This window comes from Eptatretus burgeri, chromosome 15, assembly GCF_056783735.1.
Source record: "Eptatretus burgeri isolate ZD-2024b chromosome 15, Ebu_testis_v1, whole genome shotgun sequence".
NCBI classification, from domain to species: Eukaryota; Metazoa; Chordata; class Myxini; order Myxiniformes; family Myxinidae; genus Eptatretus; species Eptatretus burgeri.
Window position 1 is genome coordinate 7888594 of NC_140975.1, and position 17506 is coordinate 7906099.

The 17506-nt window shown below is 43.3% G+C and overlaps 1 protein-coding gene across 1 annotated transcript; it reads left to right on the forward strand.

Annotated features, from left to right (window-relative positions):
* Positions 1–644: 644 nt before the first annotated feature.
* On the forward strand, positions 645–7350 carry LOC147011441 (digestive cysteine proteinase 2-like). Its single transcript, XM_085856435.1, has 9 exons — positions 645–706; positions 842–926; positions 1661–1803; positions 2009–2200; positions 2384–2575; positions 3762–3927; positions 4303–4408; positions 5067–5179; positions 7284–7350. Exons 2-8 carry the CDS (start codon positions 848–850, stop codon positions 5164–5166), a joined length of 978 nt encoding a protein of 325 aa, XP_085712561.1. The 5' UTR covers positions 645–706; positions 842–847; the 3' UTR covers positions 5167–5179; positions 7284–7350.
* The last annotated feature ends 10156 nt before the right edge of the window (positions 7351–17506 follow it).

A 17506-nucleotide genomic window follows, 5' to 3' on the forward strand; every position in this document is an offset into this window, starting at 1 on the left:
GCCATTTAGTTACCAATGACAGGACACGTTGCTGCGTAGGCGTGGCAATTGGGGAAGAGATCCTCAGCCGCGTTCCCCATTACGGGTTACAACGTACGGACTTCCGGATAGTGATGACACTGTATTCTAATAATTTCTCGATTTCTTATGCGCATTTATAGATAAACACAATGCCCCAATCCAGTCGTCGTTTACGAGAGCGAAGGAACGGCCTGTGTGGTCGTTTGCACGTACGGCCACGCACGTACTGGCACGCACTAGTATTTTTCTAAATCCGATTCTGAATTCAGCTTTATAAAGAGCACGTCATGGGTCACAAGTTTGATCAAAGCAAGGTTGTATTAAAGTAGGGGCTTCGTGGTACCGGTCATAACTGCCCGTAGTTATAAGGTGGCATGTCGAGTTAGCGAATTGGTTATTTTTTTCCAATTAATTTTGCGATTGTACCACAAACACAAAGTAAGAAGATAAATATGGGATTTTACAAACCTGTCCTACAGGTGTTTCGGCAAGGACAATTCCCACTGAGATAACAATGTTCACATCGTCGGATTCTATTGATTCATGATATTTTTTTTATATTTCCATATCAATTCTTCCAAAGTCCAACTGATTTCCATCTCCCAAATCCACCCGAGGAAACCTTTATAAAGATGGCAGATTGAAACCAACAGTGGAGAATTCACCTGCTGATATCTCAACTCGTGTAAGTTACGAGCACTCTCCGTCCGTATTGCCGTCGATCGGTACCTCTTGTTTTCTGTCCTGTGTTTTGTCATGTTATGATGGACATGCTGTGATGTGTCTTGTTGTGATGGACATGCTGTGTTGCACCCTGAAGGTCACCATGGCCAACATTTATGTCCTTCTTGTGCTTGTCGTTGCGGCGAATGCCCTGGACTGGGAGAGCTGGAAGCAACAGTATGGTGAGTCTCTGGTGTTACTGTCTATTTCCATGTGAAACATATTATGAGAGGCATGATCGAGGATCATGTTGAGAGGGTGAAAATTCGACAAAAAAGTTGGACATAACAAGGAAGGGAATGAACGAACAGGCAAAGAGAAGAGAGGGGAGGAAAGAGGAGCGGAGGAAACACAGAATCCAGCAAGTAAGGGGTTTAGGTAGACGTTTAGGAGGTACAAAGGTTTATGGTTATGTTAATGATTATTCGTGAAATATTGGTGATTATTTGGCCAAAATAAGATGATTATGAGTGAAAGAGCAAGGCATAGAAGGTCACTAGAATGGTCAGTCAGGTGGAATGTAGGGCAGGAAAAGAATAAACTTTGGGAAGGTTCGATATGCTCACTAAGGAACATGTGGGAGTGCTCAGTCCACCATGCACCATAGCAACCACATCCACCATGTGTCATGGCAACTACAAATATATGAGGGATCGATAATTTAGTCACAAGGCCACACCAGAGACCAACTTCCTCTTTTCAAAACATGTGATTGTTTTTTAATGTCCACATGCTGCTGCTTGCAGATGAGGCAACCGGCTTAATGTCCCTCACGTCAGTGCGCTCCACATCGAAGCACTTCCTGTTGGTACTGCACCAAGGATAGTAGGAATGGTTGTTTTGGTTGGAATGAAATCCCTCTGCGAGCATTGTTTGTTCAAAAAGGAAGGTCTTTGAGTGTTTTTTTCCGCTGCAGGAAAGACCTACCTGGGTCGTGGAGAGGAGGTTCTCAGGAAGAAGGTGTGGGAATCGAACCTGCAGATTGTCCAGCAGCACAATGCTTTGGCTGATCAAGGAAAGGCCACCTACCGCATGGGAATGAATGCCTATGCCGATCTGGTCAGATCATCATCTCCTTTACCAATACGTGTATATGTCTGTCTCTGTTACTTTTTGTGTTCATCTTGACCTATTTTTGTTTAAAATGACAATTCAACAGCTCATCAGCATTTGGATTCTCACAAGGGCTTTATGTGTGTCTGTGCTCTCCGCTTTAATTGAATTAAGTTTTTCTGTCTTCCTTTTCCTGTCCTTGTGTATCCAGTACAATGAGGAGTTCATGGCCCTCAAGAATGGCGGGTGCTTCCTCCAGCCCAAAGAGAAGAAAAGCGGGGCGTCCACCTTTCAACCTCTCACTGGTGTCAGCCTCCCAGCCGCCATAGACTGGCGTGATTATGGCTATGTGACCGACGTCAAGGATCAGGGCCAATGTGGTTCCTGCTGGGCTTTCAGTAGTGTACGTAACAACAATACACACAGCGAGCAGTGACCATCATCCATGTAACAGTGAAAATGGCATTCAGAACAACCACATGTCCTCGATTGAGAGTACAAAACCGAGCCGTTGTCTGTTGTATGTCCAATGTTTGCAATACGGTGTTTGTACAAGGTTACAAAGAGTATGTATTTTCTTTTCCAGACTGGTTCTCTTGAAGGACAACTTTTTGTCCAGTTGGGACAACTGGTACCCCTCAGTGAGCAACAGCTCGTTGACTGCTCCAGGAGTTATGGGAACGCTGGCTGCAATGGTGGTTGGATGGACAAAGCTTTTGAGTACATCAAAAATGCCGGTGGTCTTGAGACTGAGACTTCGTACCCCTACACAGCTAGAGTAGGTTACTTTAACTCGTTCTGATGCTTGTGACATCCTTGCTTAACCTGGTATAATGTGACCGGGATTTTACAAGGTGGTGGGATTGGTGGAGACACAAGCCAATTCGGTCATGTCCTTCATTGTGTTAGATAATGACAGTGTGTGTGTGTGTGTGTGTGTTTCTTGGTTGTGATGTTGGCACAAAAAGCCAGTCCTGAGTGGTGTAAATTAAGATGAAACCTGACACTTGATATGGCATATTGGCTCTCCATTGGAATGTTTAATTTCGTTCTTTGTGAAGCGTTGAGTAAGATACAACAACACAAAGTTGAGATCAATCAACCTGGGAATGAAACAACTACTTTGTATTAGATATATAAAAGTCCTTCACTCGCTCTCCCAAACCTAGTATTGGCTTCACGGTTAAGGTGGCTGGCCAAAGATCTTAGGGTCTTGAGTTTGAAGGGAAGGCAGCATGAGGGGAAGGGAAGGGAAGGCATCATGAGGGGAGGGGAAGGGAAGGCTGTGCCGAAGGTACTCTCAAGACCGTAAAAAATGACACCATCAAGAAAGTCTTAGACTTCAAGTACCTCGGATCAAGAATGATGAGTTCGGAGAAGGACATAAATGTATGGAAGGTGCTGGCGTGGAGGGCTATGAATGACTTGAATATCTGGAAGTCGAACCTGACTAGAGGGCTCAAAAAGAGGATCTTCATAGCTACCATGGAGTCAATTCTCACGTACGGATGCGAGACGTGGACACTCGCCAAGACCATGCTGAAGTCATTCGATCGTTGCTATACACGAATGCTCTAGATGGCTCTTGACGTCAGTTGGCAACAGCACATGACGAACGTCGAGCTCTATGACGACCTACCGATGCTCACCACCAAAATCGAGGCGAGAAGACTGCAACTAGCGGGGCGCTGTTTACGCTCCCCTGAGTTACATGCCGGCCTAGTCATCACATGGGAGCTCAAGCACGGGAGGATGAACCCTGGGCACCCTCCCAAGACTATGGTCAACACGCTCCTAGAAGACAGTGGCATGGCTAATGTATATGAACTGAACATACTGATGAGGGAGAGGGAGGAGTGGAGAGTCCGTCATTGTGCCTGATGCTGGCTGGCCCTTTAGGCCTGAATCGACGTAGTAGTAGTAGTAATGGACTTAGGCTGACAAACAATATCTCATTTTGACAGGATGGCCGGTGCTATTTTGACCTGTGGTATGCAATGGCTGTCTGCACTGGCTACACTGACATCCCTACTGGAAGTGAGAGCGCCCTCCAGCAGGCCGTTGGCACCGTCGGACCAGTTTCTGTAGCCATTGATGCCACCGGTTCTGGATTCCAAATGTACACATCGGGTAAGAGATGTGATTTGTTTGGTACTTAATTTTTTTCTCCATTTTCCAGTATCTCTACAAAGGACTTCAGCTTGCGCTGTTCCGAGCTACATTTAAAGTCCCGTTCTGCTGCAGTTCAATTTTATTAAGTAAAACTTTATTGTTGTTATGTGATATTTAATAATTATGGCAACGCTTCTTTTTAAGGGGGGATATTAAAATCGGCTTTGTCTGTCTGTCCGTCTGTTAACGCTATCTCCTGGTAAGCGTTTGTGCAGAAATTCATTCGTGGGGATTTGCGATAGCGCTCTATCGACTTTGTTCTAGTTGCATATACAAATATGGTGGAAGTTAGGAAGTAACAAAGAAATATTTTATGTTTGTCCATGTCCCCAGGAGTGTACTACAATCCCTCCTGCAGCACAACATATCTGGACCACGCCGTGTTAGCCGTAGGGTACGGGACATTGGATGGACAGGACTACTGGCTGATCAAGAACAGGTGAGATAAACCACTGCGTCTCCGGCACCCTCTTCATCTTCTTTATCCGATTCTGTTTCACAGTCTTTCTCTGCATTCGTCTTCATCCGTTCTGTCCGATGCAATCACCTCTCTGATAGCCTTGTTTTACACCTCGTTTGATTGATTGTTTTATTTATTTTATTTTGCTTTCGTTTTACCTTCATGTACCTTTTCTGTCTGAATCACTTTTGGAACCATTGTCTCTCCCTTTGTGCACAATTACATTTCACCAGGCCAAAAACCACTGCCAAACCCCTCTTACGTTTGAACATTATTGGCCACTCTTTGTGCCACTGGTGATGTTATTGCTCACAAATACAGTCTTCAGAAGTGTGGGCTTGGCAAGGGGGTGGAGGGGGAATAGGAGGAAGTATAGAAACTAATACTGTCCCTGAAAGTGACCGAAACCCAACCTCTATCTTTCAAGGTAAGCCACCCTCATCCCAACCAGTCACCCTCCTCGAAGTCAGCCACCCTTGTCCAAGGAAATCATCCTCATCCATATCAATCACCCTTATCTCAAATCAGCCACCCTCTTCCACTTTTCTTTCTGTTCTTACTCAATACTTTGCGCTGTTGTAATAATAATCATTCATTACAACTGAGCTGATGTCCTTTGACATTTCCATTCACACAGTTGGGGAACATGGTGGGGAGACCAGGGTTACATCAAGATGGCAAGGAACAAGAATAACCACTGTGGAATCGTGTCCATGGCCAGCTACCCCCACGTCTGAGCACTAATCATCCGTACGTATATTTCTAAATCTGCGGATACGTTAGGTTTCTACTGTGTAGACCCAATCTGTCGTGCCTTCAGAAAGTATTCACGCCCCTTAAACTTTTTTCACATTTTGTTGTGTGACAGCCTGAATTTAAAATAGATTAAATAAAAAAAAAAAATTGTTAATGATCTACACAAAATACCCCATAGTGTGAAACTGGAATATATTTTTGAAGAATTTTTTCGTTTATAAAAAAATGAAAAGCCGAAATGTCTTGAATAAGTAAGTATTCAACCTCTTTGCTATGACACTCCAAATTGAGATCAGATCTATCCAATTTCCTTTGATCATCCTAGAGATGACTCCATAACTTGATTGCAGTCCACCTGTGGCCAATTCAATTGATTGGACATGATTTAGAAAGAAACACACCTTTCTGTATACGGTCCCACAGTTGACGGTGAATGTCAGAACAGAAACTCCACCATGAAGTCCAGGGAATTGTCCGTGTAACTCTGAGATAAAATTGTGAGAAGGCATAGATCTGGAGAAGGGTATAAAACAATATCTTAAGTGTTGAAAGTTTCCAAGAGCAAAGTGAGCTCCATCATTAGGAAATGGAAAGAATATAGAATTATCCATGACTCTTCCTCGAGCTGGCCGTCCGACCAAACTGAGCAACTGGGCAAGATGAACCTTGGTCAGAAAGATGACCAAAAACCCAAATGACCACTCTGACAGAACTACAGAGTTCCTTGGCTGAGATGGGAGAACCTGCCGGAAGGACAACGATCTCTGCAACACTTCACAAGTCTCGGCTCTATGGGAGAGTGGCCAGACGGAAGCCACTCCTGAGAAAAAGGCACATGACGGCGCACCTGGAGTTTGCAAAAAGGCACGTGAAAGACTCTGAGCATGAGCCAAAATATTCTGTGGTCTGATGAGACGAAAATTGAACTCTTTGGCCTGAATGTAAAGTGCTACATCTCGCGGAAACTGAGCACAGCTCATAATCCATCTAACACCATCCCGACCGTGAAGCATGGTGATGGCTGCATCACGCGAGGAGGATGCTTTTCAGTGGCAGGGACTGGGACACTTGTAAGGATATCCTTGAGGAGAACCTGCTTAAGAGTGCAAAAGTCTTTGAACTGCAGCGAAGATTGACGTTCCAACAGGACAATGACCCCAAGCCAACGCAACACTGGAATGGCTTGAGAACAAGAACGTGAAAATCATCGAATGGCCAAGCCAAAGCCCAGATTTGAATCCTATTGAGAATCTGTGGAAAGACTTGAAGATTGCAGCTCACCGACGCTCCCCATCCAACTTGACAGAACTTGAGCAAATCTGCAAGGAAGAATGAGAGAAAATCCCCAAATCCAGACATGCAAAGCTCATACCTACATTCCCAAGAAGACTCAAAGCTGTAATCGCTGCCAAAGGCGCTTCTACAAAGTATTGACTCAGTGGACTGAATACTTCTGTCAACTACAACGGCACTCAGTGGAGCGCATACCTCGGCCACGTAATGCCTGATCCAGGAGAACATATCTGGCCCAATACATTTTTGAGATATCGTGCTATATATCATTTTTGGCCAAATCTCTCAATGGTGAAGAATCACACAAAAATTCTAGTCGTCAGATCCGGATCTTCACCCAAATCTAAGCAGTTCGTCCTTGTCACACACCCAACCTGCCCACCAAATTTCTTCCAGATCCGTCTACAACTTTTTGAGATATCCTGCACACGGACAGACAGCAGACAGACAAACAGACAGAGGTTAAAACAGAACTTCTTTCACCTTGGGCGGTGGAAGTAATTAGATACTTCTGCATTTCATCTCCAGTAAATTTGTAAAAATTTCGAAAACATGTTTTCACTTTGTCATTGTGGGGTATTTTGTGTATATCGGTAAAAATGTATTTATATTTAATCCATTTTAAATTCTGACCAAAACACAACAAAATGTGACAAAAGTCCAGAGCAAGAGGGGTGAATACTTTCTGAATGCACTGTATCTGTCTTGGATGACATCATCATGTGTTTCTGTTTAACTTTGGATAATGTTTCACATTGTGAGCACATTACAGTAATAGATTTGTACGGATCTGTGTGTGTTACAGAATCAAAACAACAAAGTGATTCCATGTAAACTCATGGCATTGTGGAAATAAATATGAATCTTCCAAACATCTGTTGTTGACATCATTTGTATAAAGCACAAATCAACGCCAATCACACAACGTTCGGTGTAGAAACATCAACAAGCATCTGCTTTTGTCCTTTGGGTTAAAAACGGATATAAAATAGAGAATGAGAAAAGATGAATATCTTATATCTGTTCCACTAACTACCAACTACCATTCAGGCACTCACAAATACATTTTTCCTTACAATTTTTTTTTCATGAAATATGTGGAGGCCCCCTGGTTGTGGAGGCCCCTGGGCAACTGCCCAGCTTGCCCATGCCAAAATCCGGCCCTGCACCCGAGTGTGGGCGCCCCGACGTATACGAGTGGAGTTGCTAAGGACTCCGGGGACCAATTTTATCTTGAACGAAGGGCGAGTACGCAGCAAAAAAGATGCAAGTCGCTGCTACTTTAGCTTCCAGCTCTTGTCCTTGTCGCTTCGCCAAAAAGCAAAGCAAAACGTAGTATCTGGCGCAGTTGAACGTGGACCATATGTACCTTGTTATACCAAATGGGGTTCTAGCCCTGAAACCCATCCCTTGCCTTTTATAGAGAGGGGATACACAAATATGATGTTTAAGCCAACGATGCGTCAAAAGCTCAACAACCAGGTCATCTACAAAGTACGCCAAGGGATTAGGGAATTCAGGAATAAGAAAAGGAACCTTCTTCGTACTTTACAGGCGGTAGATGCTGAAATCGCGAAGGTCCAAAACAGGAGTCACCACCCCAGACGGGATGCACAGTGGGTCGCTGGAAGGGCGCCGTGGGAATACTGCGCGGAATGGGGACATATACGTCTTGCTTAGCAAGCAGGACGATGGCATTCCCTGGATTAACCTGCTACTTATCGAGAAGGCTGGCAAGTTTTAGTTGTTTTCACTATCAGACATATCTGGAGTGGTGTTCAAAATTTCATCCATTTCACAATCAGACATATCGGCAGTGGCACTCAAAATTTCATCCATTTCATCATACAAACATTCGAAGCTATTGTATGAATGTACGCTCACAGCATCCTCGTAAGACAAATCTCGAGCAGGATAATCGGATGTCTTCTTATTATAATCTATTACAAACGATGGTAAACTATCGTGATCCATTGCAGTATTTACAATGTAATTTTCTTTTTCCATGACATGGACTTCTTGCAATAAATTACTTGTGTAAAACCACCGAGATTTCCATTTAGACATTGACAAACTCCTTAGTATGCCCATGAAACATGGTTACCATGGACGAGTACATCAAAACAGTGCTTGCAGAGATGCAGATACAGGAGCCTCCCCAAGGTGCTGTCCAGAACATTTTGGATGAGCCCATTCTGGAAGCAGTGAAAAAGCACCTGCTTAAACCACTGCTTTCAAAGAAATACCGACCTTCTGCTCAGTGACGAAAGAGGAAGGAGAGAAAGCAGAAGGCCATCCTGGGAAAGTTTGATCTCATACCTCCAAAAAACCCAGACAGTAGATAGTGACCAAAAAAGGCATCTCGAGCTGCTCAAGCATGAGAAACAAAAAGGTGACCTCACATTTGAAAAGACCCCCTGGATCATTGGACATTTTCTGTGAGGGTGGCAGATGGATGTTCCAAAGTTTCACCGACTAGAGGCCGACCCTAAATCCTTCCTCGAAGGTGTGCACCCCCAGATTCACCAGAAACTGGTGGAAGAGATCCTCGCCTTGAAGGGAGTTAAATTCCAGCTTGCTTTAAAGGTTGTGTTCTGGAAGGAAAAGATCGACAAGGAGGGGAAGGAGTGGATGTATATGCATGCAGTGCTCCGGCAGAAGCAGGAGGCCGTCTTACAAGCCCATGAAATCGACGGTGCACTTGACACGGCTTTCCCAAACATTCTGGATACCCTTGAAAAGTGGACGAGTCTTGGCTTTGGCTGGGAGGTTGATAAAGTGGAACTTCTGTGGCTGGACATCGCTCGCTACCAGCCTCTGAGGGGCGGCTCATATATCCCACTGCCAGTTGCTCTCAGAAACAAGAAAGCAGTGGTCAATGTACAGAACATGGATGACCAGTGTCTCAGGTGGGCCCTCCGGTCAGCTCTGTTCCCAGTGGCCCATGGGAGACATGCATCCAGGCCTACAAGTTATCCAGTAGAAGATGGTCTCGTCTTCACAGGGTTCGACAGAACATTGAAAGACAGAACATCTTAGCTCTCTATGTCTTCAGTTGGGAGAAGGGTGCAATTGTTCACAGGCTTAGCAAGCAACATGAAGACATCCCACAGATCAATCTTCTGCTGACCAAGAAGTCCGGAAAGTTTCACTACCTGTGGATCAAAGACCTCAACCGCCGACTTCACGACAAGAGTAAACAGTATAAATTGTATTTATCTATCACAGTCGTACTTTCAACTTCCGCATCACTCAATAAGAAATAATGCAAATACCTTCATGCTCTTGAAGCTAAACGGGAGAGATGCACAGAATTTTTGGAGAGACAACTGTTCAACAGTATCGAGTAAAAGCGAATTTGAAGAGTTCATGAAGCACACAAAGGTCAAATATAAATATCTCGTTGTTAAAGAAGATGAGATGCTTTATGATATTTTCCAATAAATAGATGGATGCGCAAGAACGAGCAAGAAGATTTAAGGAACATCAAAGGTGGGTTTCCAAAGTAGCGCAACAACAACAACAACAAGACATCCGGAAGAAACTCAGGCAAAAACTAACGGGTGAAGAAGCATTTGAAAGAAAACAAGAGAAATATTTTAAACCGCTTCTGAAAGCTTCTCAACAAAAAAAATGGTTGAAATGGGGGTTTCCACAATTCCTTTAATGGAAAAGACCCCGAAAAAAACTTCGAATGATAAAAGATTTTGGTCAAATGATGGAGCAAGAACTAGAAGATCTAGGAGAATTAGAATATGATGATAAGGGATTATTTCAACAACTGCAGGAGGCAAATCAACCTCATAATTATGTTGTGAGAGCTCTTCAAAACAATGAATATTCAGTGGATTAAAAAACATAGCGGGTCTCATTCCAACAGAAGAACCAGAAATATTATATCTAATCAAACAGAAGGTATTGATATTCAATGATAAATGGGCATTCCAAAGCTCTGCTCGATCAAATGTTAAATTAACTCCAAGATTAATGTGTCTTCTAATAAAAGATGGAAATCACGATTCAACTTGTTTTTCTGAACCGCTATATTTGAAAAATGAAGATGACGGAGTACACATTAATTTACTGGACTCACTTGGCGATGGGGTTTATGTTGCTGGGAGAGTAAAGAAGAATGAGAAGGAAAAACAAATTATTGATGCTTTAAGTAAGCTTGGTTCAGGTTCAGGTGTTAGCTCTCTTCCAAATGACCCAGCACAGTGAGTTAATATACTGCCATTACTCTGAGGTAGTAAGAAGGCTGGAAATAACAATTGCTTTAATGAGGCTTCAGCCATTTTAGACCAGTTGATGAGTTTAAAAATAATTAATAAAGGCCAATACAAAGTTTCGTTCCCATATTCATTAGAACTTGGACTTTACAAAAGAATATGAAGCTTCATGATTGTCAATAGAAACTTATAATAACCAGTTCAATATCACAGAGAAAAATAACAAGTTCAGTTATAATCCGGGAAGCGGGTATAAAACGATAACAATCCCACCCGGAAAAATGTTTATTTAATTTTAAATTAAACTAAACGATGTTTTTACAAGTATTTTACAAAATCAAAAAGTTTGCAGAAAAACAAGATGTTCTTGAAAAATTCTAGACTACAAACACAATGGCTCGTAGATTGTACGAGAGTTCATCGTTTGTACCACGCTTGCCAAATACAGGTTTGCAAGAGGGTTTGGGAAGTAACTTGTGAAGTTGAGGAGTAATTCCGTGAACATTCCTCCATGGGCACGACCATGAAGGAGCCTTGAAGGGCCAAATTCCAAGTTTGCTTGGTCGGGAAAGTTAACCTGCAGTTTCCAACCAAAGATAAAACTTTCCTTGTAAGTTATTCCTCATCACATCCTCACAGCAAAGCGGGATTGCAACGACGATTGAAAGGGCAGACAAGGAAGATTAAACATGGGATATCAACTGTGCACCAACACTCACTGGCCTACTCCTTTTAAAGGTAATCCTGGAATCTTTCATTTCAATTAAAATGTTCCGTTAGACAAGATATATATATATATATATATATATATATATATATATATATATATATATATATATATATATATTGTTCCGGATTTCAGAATCTGGTCTGATGAATGTATCCACACATCCAGGTCCTCAGACAGTTATTTCTTTAAATGGATGTTCAGATTAGCCCCATCCCCATGTCTAATGGGATCTTAAATGTGATGCGTTGAGAAGGGTAAAGGATAGATCCCCTCTCTTATGCAAAGTTTTTTTTCTTCTTTACGAAAGACACGTTTACACACATTTCTTTCACGAGCTCTGAAACCCGCCCCCCCCCCCCCATTCTTCCTCAGCAACAATCTTTCGTGAGCTCCGACGTCCACCTTTTTTGAGAGCACACGGGTTGTCATGGTAACCGTGCACCAGTGGGGCGGGGTGAGCATGGGGCGGCACCCCGTGGAGACGGCCCGATATAAAAACGAGCGAGAGGTACGTTCTGCAGAGAAAAGCGTGAAGAGAAAAGCGTGAGAAGAAAAAAAAGTGTGAAGAGAAAAAGTGTGAAGAGAGAAAAGCATGAGGAGAGAAAAAGTGTGAAGAGAAAAGTGTGAGGAGAAAAAGAAAAGGGCGACAGAAGCAAGCAAGATGCGGGTGTCTGACCAGTGCCGACGAAACAATTCGTCCTTCCCAGTGCCTTGGCAAGCGAGCGTGTGGTGCGCGTGTGGGTGTGAGCAGCACCGCCAACAAGTGAGGCACGGTCGGTCACCAACAACACCAGGGTCTAAACCCGTGACGGACGATCTTGGTGCCCTCCAGACTTCGACTGCCGTTCAAGGCCGCCCCGCGAGAGGGTGCACGGCAAAGCTGGGTGCTGGCGACGGACATGACACACACGCACATATTTCAGGACGTTTTCGCTTCACGGATGACTTTCTGGTGAGCGAGACAATTCCCCCCCCCCCTCCCCCTGAATGATCCGTTGGGTGCCCTTGTCTGTGTTTAGCTCTAAGTTAAGGCGCTGTCACACCTTGAAGATTTAGCCAGCAATGGCAACGTATAAAAATGTATGTAAAACGTTGGCGTACGCTGAAATTTTGATGTTTTTCTTTAAGTTTTTGGCGTATTCATAACATGTTGGTCGTATGCATAACATATTAGTAACGGGAACAGAACGTTTCGTTGTCTTCAAGATAACTTATACCAACGAATGATTAGCGTGTTGTCGGCGTTCAGTCATTCACAACCTATGCCCAACGATAGTCTAACTTAAGGCCCGGTCACACCTTGACGATTTAGCCAACGATGGCAACGTATTAAAATTTATGTAAAACGCTGGCTGACGTTGAACTTTTGATGTTTTTTTTTTAAAGATTCAGACGTATTCATAGCGACTTGGTCTTATGTATAACGCATTGGTAACGGACACAGAACGTTTCGTTGTGTTATAGATAACTTATACCAACGAATGCTGAACCTGTAGTCGGCCTACACAACCGATGCCCAACGATAGTCTAACTTAGGCATAGCGCGTTGCACGCATCGCCGACGATGTCGTGACGTAGCCTATTAAAAGGCTGACGCACAACGATTCGAATCATAACTGCCGTAGAAATGGAAGTGACAACATCGCGGTCACACCTTGGCGATCTTGCCAGCGTATGCCGACCTAAGAAAAATGTGTCTAAAACGTTGGGGGCACGTCAAATACGGTATGAGTAAGTTTGGTATACGTGAGTAGAACGCTAAAGTTCGCTATCATACGTCGTAGTAAGTAGAGTACGTCAAGAAATTTTAAACATGTTCAAAATTTTACGACGTACTTGGCGTATGACACACGTTCTGCATGCGATGGGGATAAGTTTTACACACGATATGTGGACGCTTACACACGTCCACAAAGGCTACTTATAAGCTACTCATAAGTCGAAACACGTCGCGGTAATGTATTTTTTACGCGAAACTTATTTCTAACTTATGTTTGAGGTGCTTTGAACCAATTCTTTACGTAGTCCCAACACACATCGACGTATGTAGACGTATTCCAATGACGTCTTCCGGTCGACAAAAAAAAATAAATTAACGTGTTTCTAGCTTACAACTGCCATATAAAGACGTGTTCCCAGTGGTTTTGGGAATTGGTATATAAAAATGGTGTTCATAAAAGGGGAACCCAACAGTGTTTTCGAGTCCTTTTTGAGTCGATGTCCATGTCAGCAGTATCAGTATCAGTATTAGTATTAGTATTAGTTGTAGTTTGTTCATGTTGGCAGTAGTAGGTGAGTGTGAGGGGGAGGGTGTGGGTTATGATGGATCGTCCTTGCGTCCGCGTGTCCACGGGTAGGAGACATCTTTTCACCATTGTTCGAAGTTCTTCGCGGCTAATTTTTTATGGGGCTTTTTCAACAATGAGCTATAGCTTGTTTTTATGATTTAGGTCTATTCATAATGGGTTGGACAAATGCACAATGAACTAATAATGTGCATAGAGCGCTTTGATTACTTATAGATACGATATACCAACGAATAATTATCGTGAAGCCGGCGTTCACAAACTATGCCCAACGATAGCCTAACTTATCCATATCGTGCGGCAGTTTATCTTTGCCGGTGACGTAGGGTTTGCTATTCATAGGCTGCCACTCAACGATTTAAATGGCTGCATCTCCACTATTGAAAGTAGACGCTTGCGCTCAACAATTGGATTTTTTTTACACTCAACGACTTTTAAACGGTACCACTCAGCTATTTTCATTGTTTACAATGAACAATTTAAATTGCTGTCACTCGCCTTTGTTTTTTGACGCTGGGGTTTTGAAATTTGAAGCGTTTCTTCTGAACGTGTTAAAACGCTCAAACTCGACTATTTTAAATAGACGCTGCCGATGGACAATTGGAATCATAGCCAAGCTAGACATCGAAGTGTGAACATCCTCGTCATGCCGAAGAAAAGTTTGAAGAATGCTGCAAATAAGTGTCCTGGCCGTGGCCGTGGACGCTGACGCAAGGACGATCCATTATACCGACGTCTTTCAGCCTATGAGTAACTTAAAAGTAACGTCTGTCGATGTGTGGCAACGATCGCGTAACGTGCCAACAACACGTTAATCAGAGGTTAGAAATAAGTTTCGGGTATGCTAAACATTACCTCGGCGTGTCTCAACTTATGCTTAACTTACAAGTAGAATGTGTTGACGTCTGTCAACGATCGCAGACCGTGCATACAACTTATGGCCAGCATAGCGGAACGTGTGAGCCATACGCTGGCATACGTCGGAAAATTTCAAGCATGCTAAAATTTGAGTACAACCGCAAAGTTCAATGATGAAAGCCAGCGTACTACGACGTATGGCAGTGTTTTTCAGCGTGCTCTTAATGTTATCAAAACTTACCCACAACGTATTCAACGTGTGCCAGCGTGTTAGACAAATTTTTCATAAGTCGGCATACGCTGGCTAAATCGTCAAGGAGTGACAGGGCCTTAAGTCAACCCCCGATAAGCATCTGCTCTTTGTCTCTTTCCTGGCATTTTTATTGATTTTGCATTGAAATTCATTCATTTATTTAACTCAGCAAATAAAAAGTTATTTTTATTTATTAATTTTATTATTAATACATTATTTGTCGATTTCCAACCTGTCCGTGTTTGTCCTTTCCTTCCATTGGTCTGGCATTGTCCGAACCGAGATAGACTGGGAGGTAATTACCACAGATTTGACCAAAAATCGTCGACACGCACCAGCGGTTAAAACGCTCGGCCGCCCTAATTAAAATCTAATCAGATAATATTGGTGCTTTACCGAGGGCGCGCTCCCCGCTCAGGTAACCACGTGACCTCCAGTTAAACGGAATAATTAGACGGCGGACACTGGAGCTAGTGGTTGACTGGGTGGCGTTCGTGGTTTTAAAACAACCCACCGTACCAAAACGTTAATTGTGAGCAGTGGCCCCTGGTCCGGCTCTACCGAGGACAACCGGGGATTAATCCCCCTGAGTGACAAGCTGGTGTCTCGGTACTCGTGGCCGCAACAATATATTTATATATGGAAATCAGGAGACTTCAGCCCATCATGCCTGCAAGAATGGGGTTCATGTGTTGAATAAAGTACTGAACTGGGTTTTGATAAGGGAGGACATTCCAAGGACATGGAGGCAAAGCATTCTGGGACCATTATTTAATATTCCACTTTCGAGACATATATATTTTCGATGAACCTTGAAATAGGGAACACACAATGTTTTTTGTTTTTAATGGTTTCTGGTCATTTAAGGCCTGAATCAGAAACTATATGATGACACTGTTATCATTTAACATTTATTTTGTACAGCCATTTCTTACAAGGATTACAAGGAAATTATGCACAGGAGGAGGCCATTCGGCCCATCATGCCTGCAACGCACCAATACCAGATTTAATAATTCCATCAATACCCCTGTCCCTTCGTGTGCAGCCTTTTAGTTGCTACACTGGTACTCATTTCATCGACCTCAGAAGGATGACAGGCTGAGTCAACCCCTTGGTGTTAATTCAGCAGAAAACGGGGCTTGAACTCAGGACCCTATGATCCCAAGCCACCACCCTAACCGCTAAGCCAACACCAGGCTCGGATCCCAAGCCACCACCATCCCAAGCCACCACTCTCACCGCTAAGCCACCACCATCCCAAGCCACCCCTCTAACCACGAAGCCAACACCAGGTTTTGTGTTTTAAAAATACTGCGTTTGAGTACTAAAACGTCCCTTTTTAAGGGGGTGCATCTTGTGAGGATGTCGTTGTTTACCTGTCAAGATGTAATTGTTTATCTGAGAGAATGCAATTGTTTACCTATGAGGATGTAGTTGTTTATGTGTGAGGATGTAATTGTTTACCTGCATCAGCATCAGCTATATTGGATCAAAGAAAAAAAAAAAACCTTAAAAAACCAACGTTTGCTCACACCAAGCCCTTCTCAAGACTGTGTGGGGTATGTATTCTATGAATACCATCTATGCTTGCTTATGTTTATCATAAACCTGCTTGTCTCATGAATGTACGCAGCTCGTCACGTCTTTTCCCCATTGGTCCAGCATCGTCCGCACGGAGTTGAGCCAGGAAGTTCTGCCCCACGTAATTTGCTCTTGTTTGCCGGTGTATACACACAGCTCAGCTCCGCTGCGCTTGATCTGGTGAGTTAATTAGAATATGCATCGAAATCATGAGACCCCCCCTCCTCCCCCCTTGGTATGGCCAACCACATGTAAGGTATCCAGTGAAGTAGTGTAACCCTGTCGGATTGGCAGTATCAATTGGCACAAGTGGTTGCTTAACAACTCACCAGAGCACGGAGATATTTGTAGCCGGTGGCCTCAGAAACGGGTATTCGAGAGGACTTCAAGCACTTACCCTCATGGAAAAACTCAAATGCCAGATCTGTAACAGTATTAACATGAGGGATTATACAAATTTTATTGTGATTATTGTTATATTTGTGTCCATTAAACATAGTTATTATTCCACTTGCTTTCTCTTATAACCTAACCTCACCCCCCCCCCCCCTAATTTTGTAATAATCCTGTATGACTTACCAAAGCTGCCATTCTCTTAGAGAAAGAGTGACTGGATGAAAATGAAAACATTTCATAGTCTGGGCATTTTGCCAGCTTGCAAGACATGGTTGTCTGCCCTCCAGCATTGATAGAGTTATTGTCTCTGTTCAGGGAGAATGCTCATTCTGCGGCCATGGTTAAACATTGTATGGACAAACTTCACAATGCAGCATCAATTTTATACCATGGCCAAGTCATAGTACTTTTAGACTTTAGTTGAACAAACACTATGCTATAGCCAATAACATACAGTGGACATGGCCAGAATCATGTGGAGAAAGCCAATTTGTTGACATTATGGGCAGCCTTCATGTTGAAATGGCTTTCCTTCATGTTTGAAAGTGCTTAGAAACTGGTTGGAGGGCAGTGGATTGTCATCCATGATGTCAACAGCCAGTGTTACTCCAGAAGGTCAAGCAGTTTGGTTGGAGAAGGTGTCCAATACAGCAACAGGTCAGTGGGCCCATCA

Excerpts from the sequence above, each read along its gene's own strand:
- LOC147011441 (XM_085856435.1), top strand. The coding sequence starts at position 848 with ATGGCCAACATTTATGTCCTTCTTGTGCTTGTCGTTGCGGCGAATGCC. Across the intron at positions 1,804-2,008 it reads TGAATGCCTATGCCGATCTG|TACAATGAGGAGTTCATGGC; the intron begins GTCAGATCATCA and ends TTGTGTATCCAG. Across the intron at positions 2,576-3,761 it reads CGTACCCCTACACAGCTAGA|GATGGCCGGTGCTATTTTGA; the intron begins GTAGGTTACTTT and ends TCATTTTGACAG.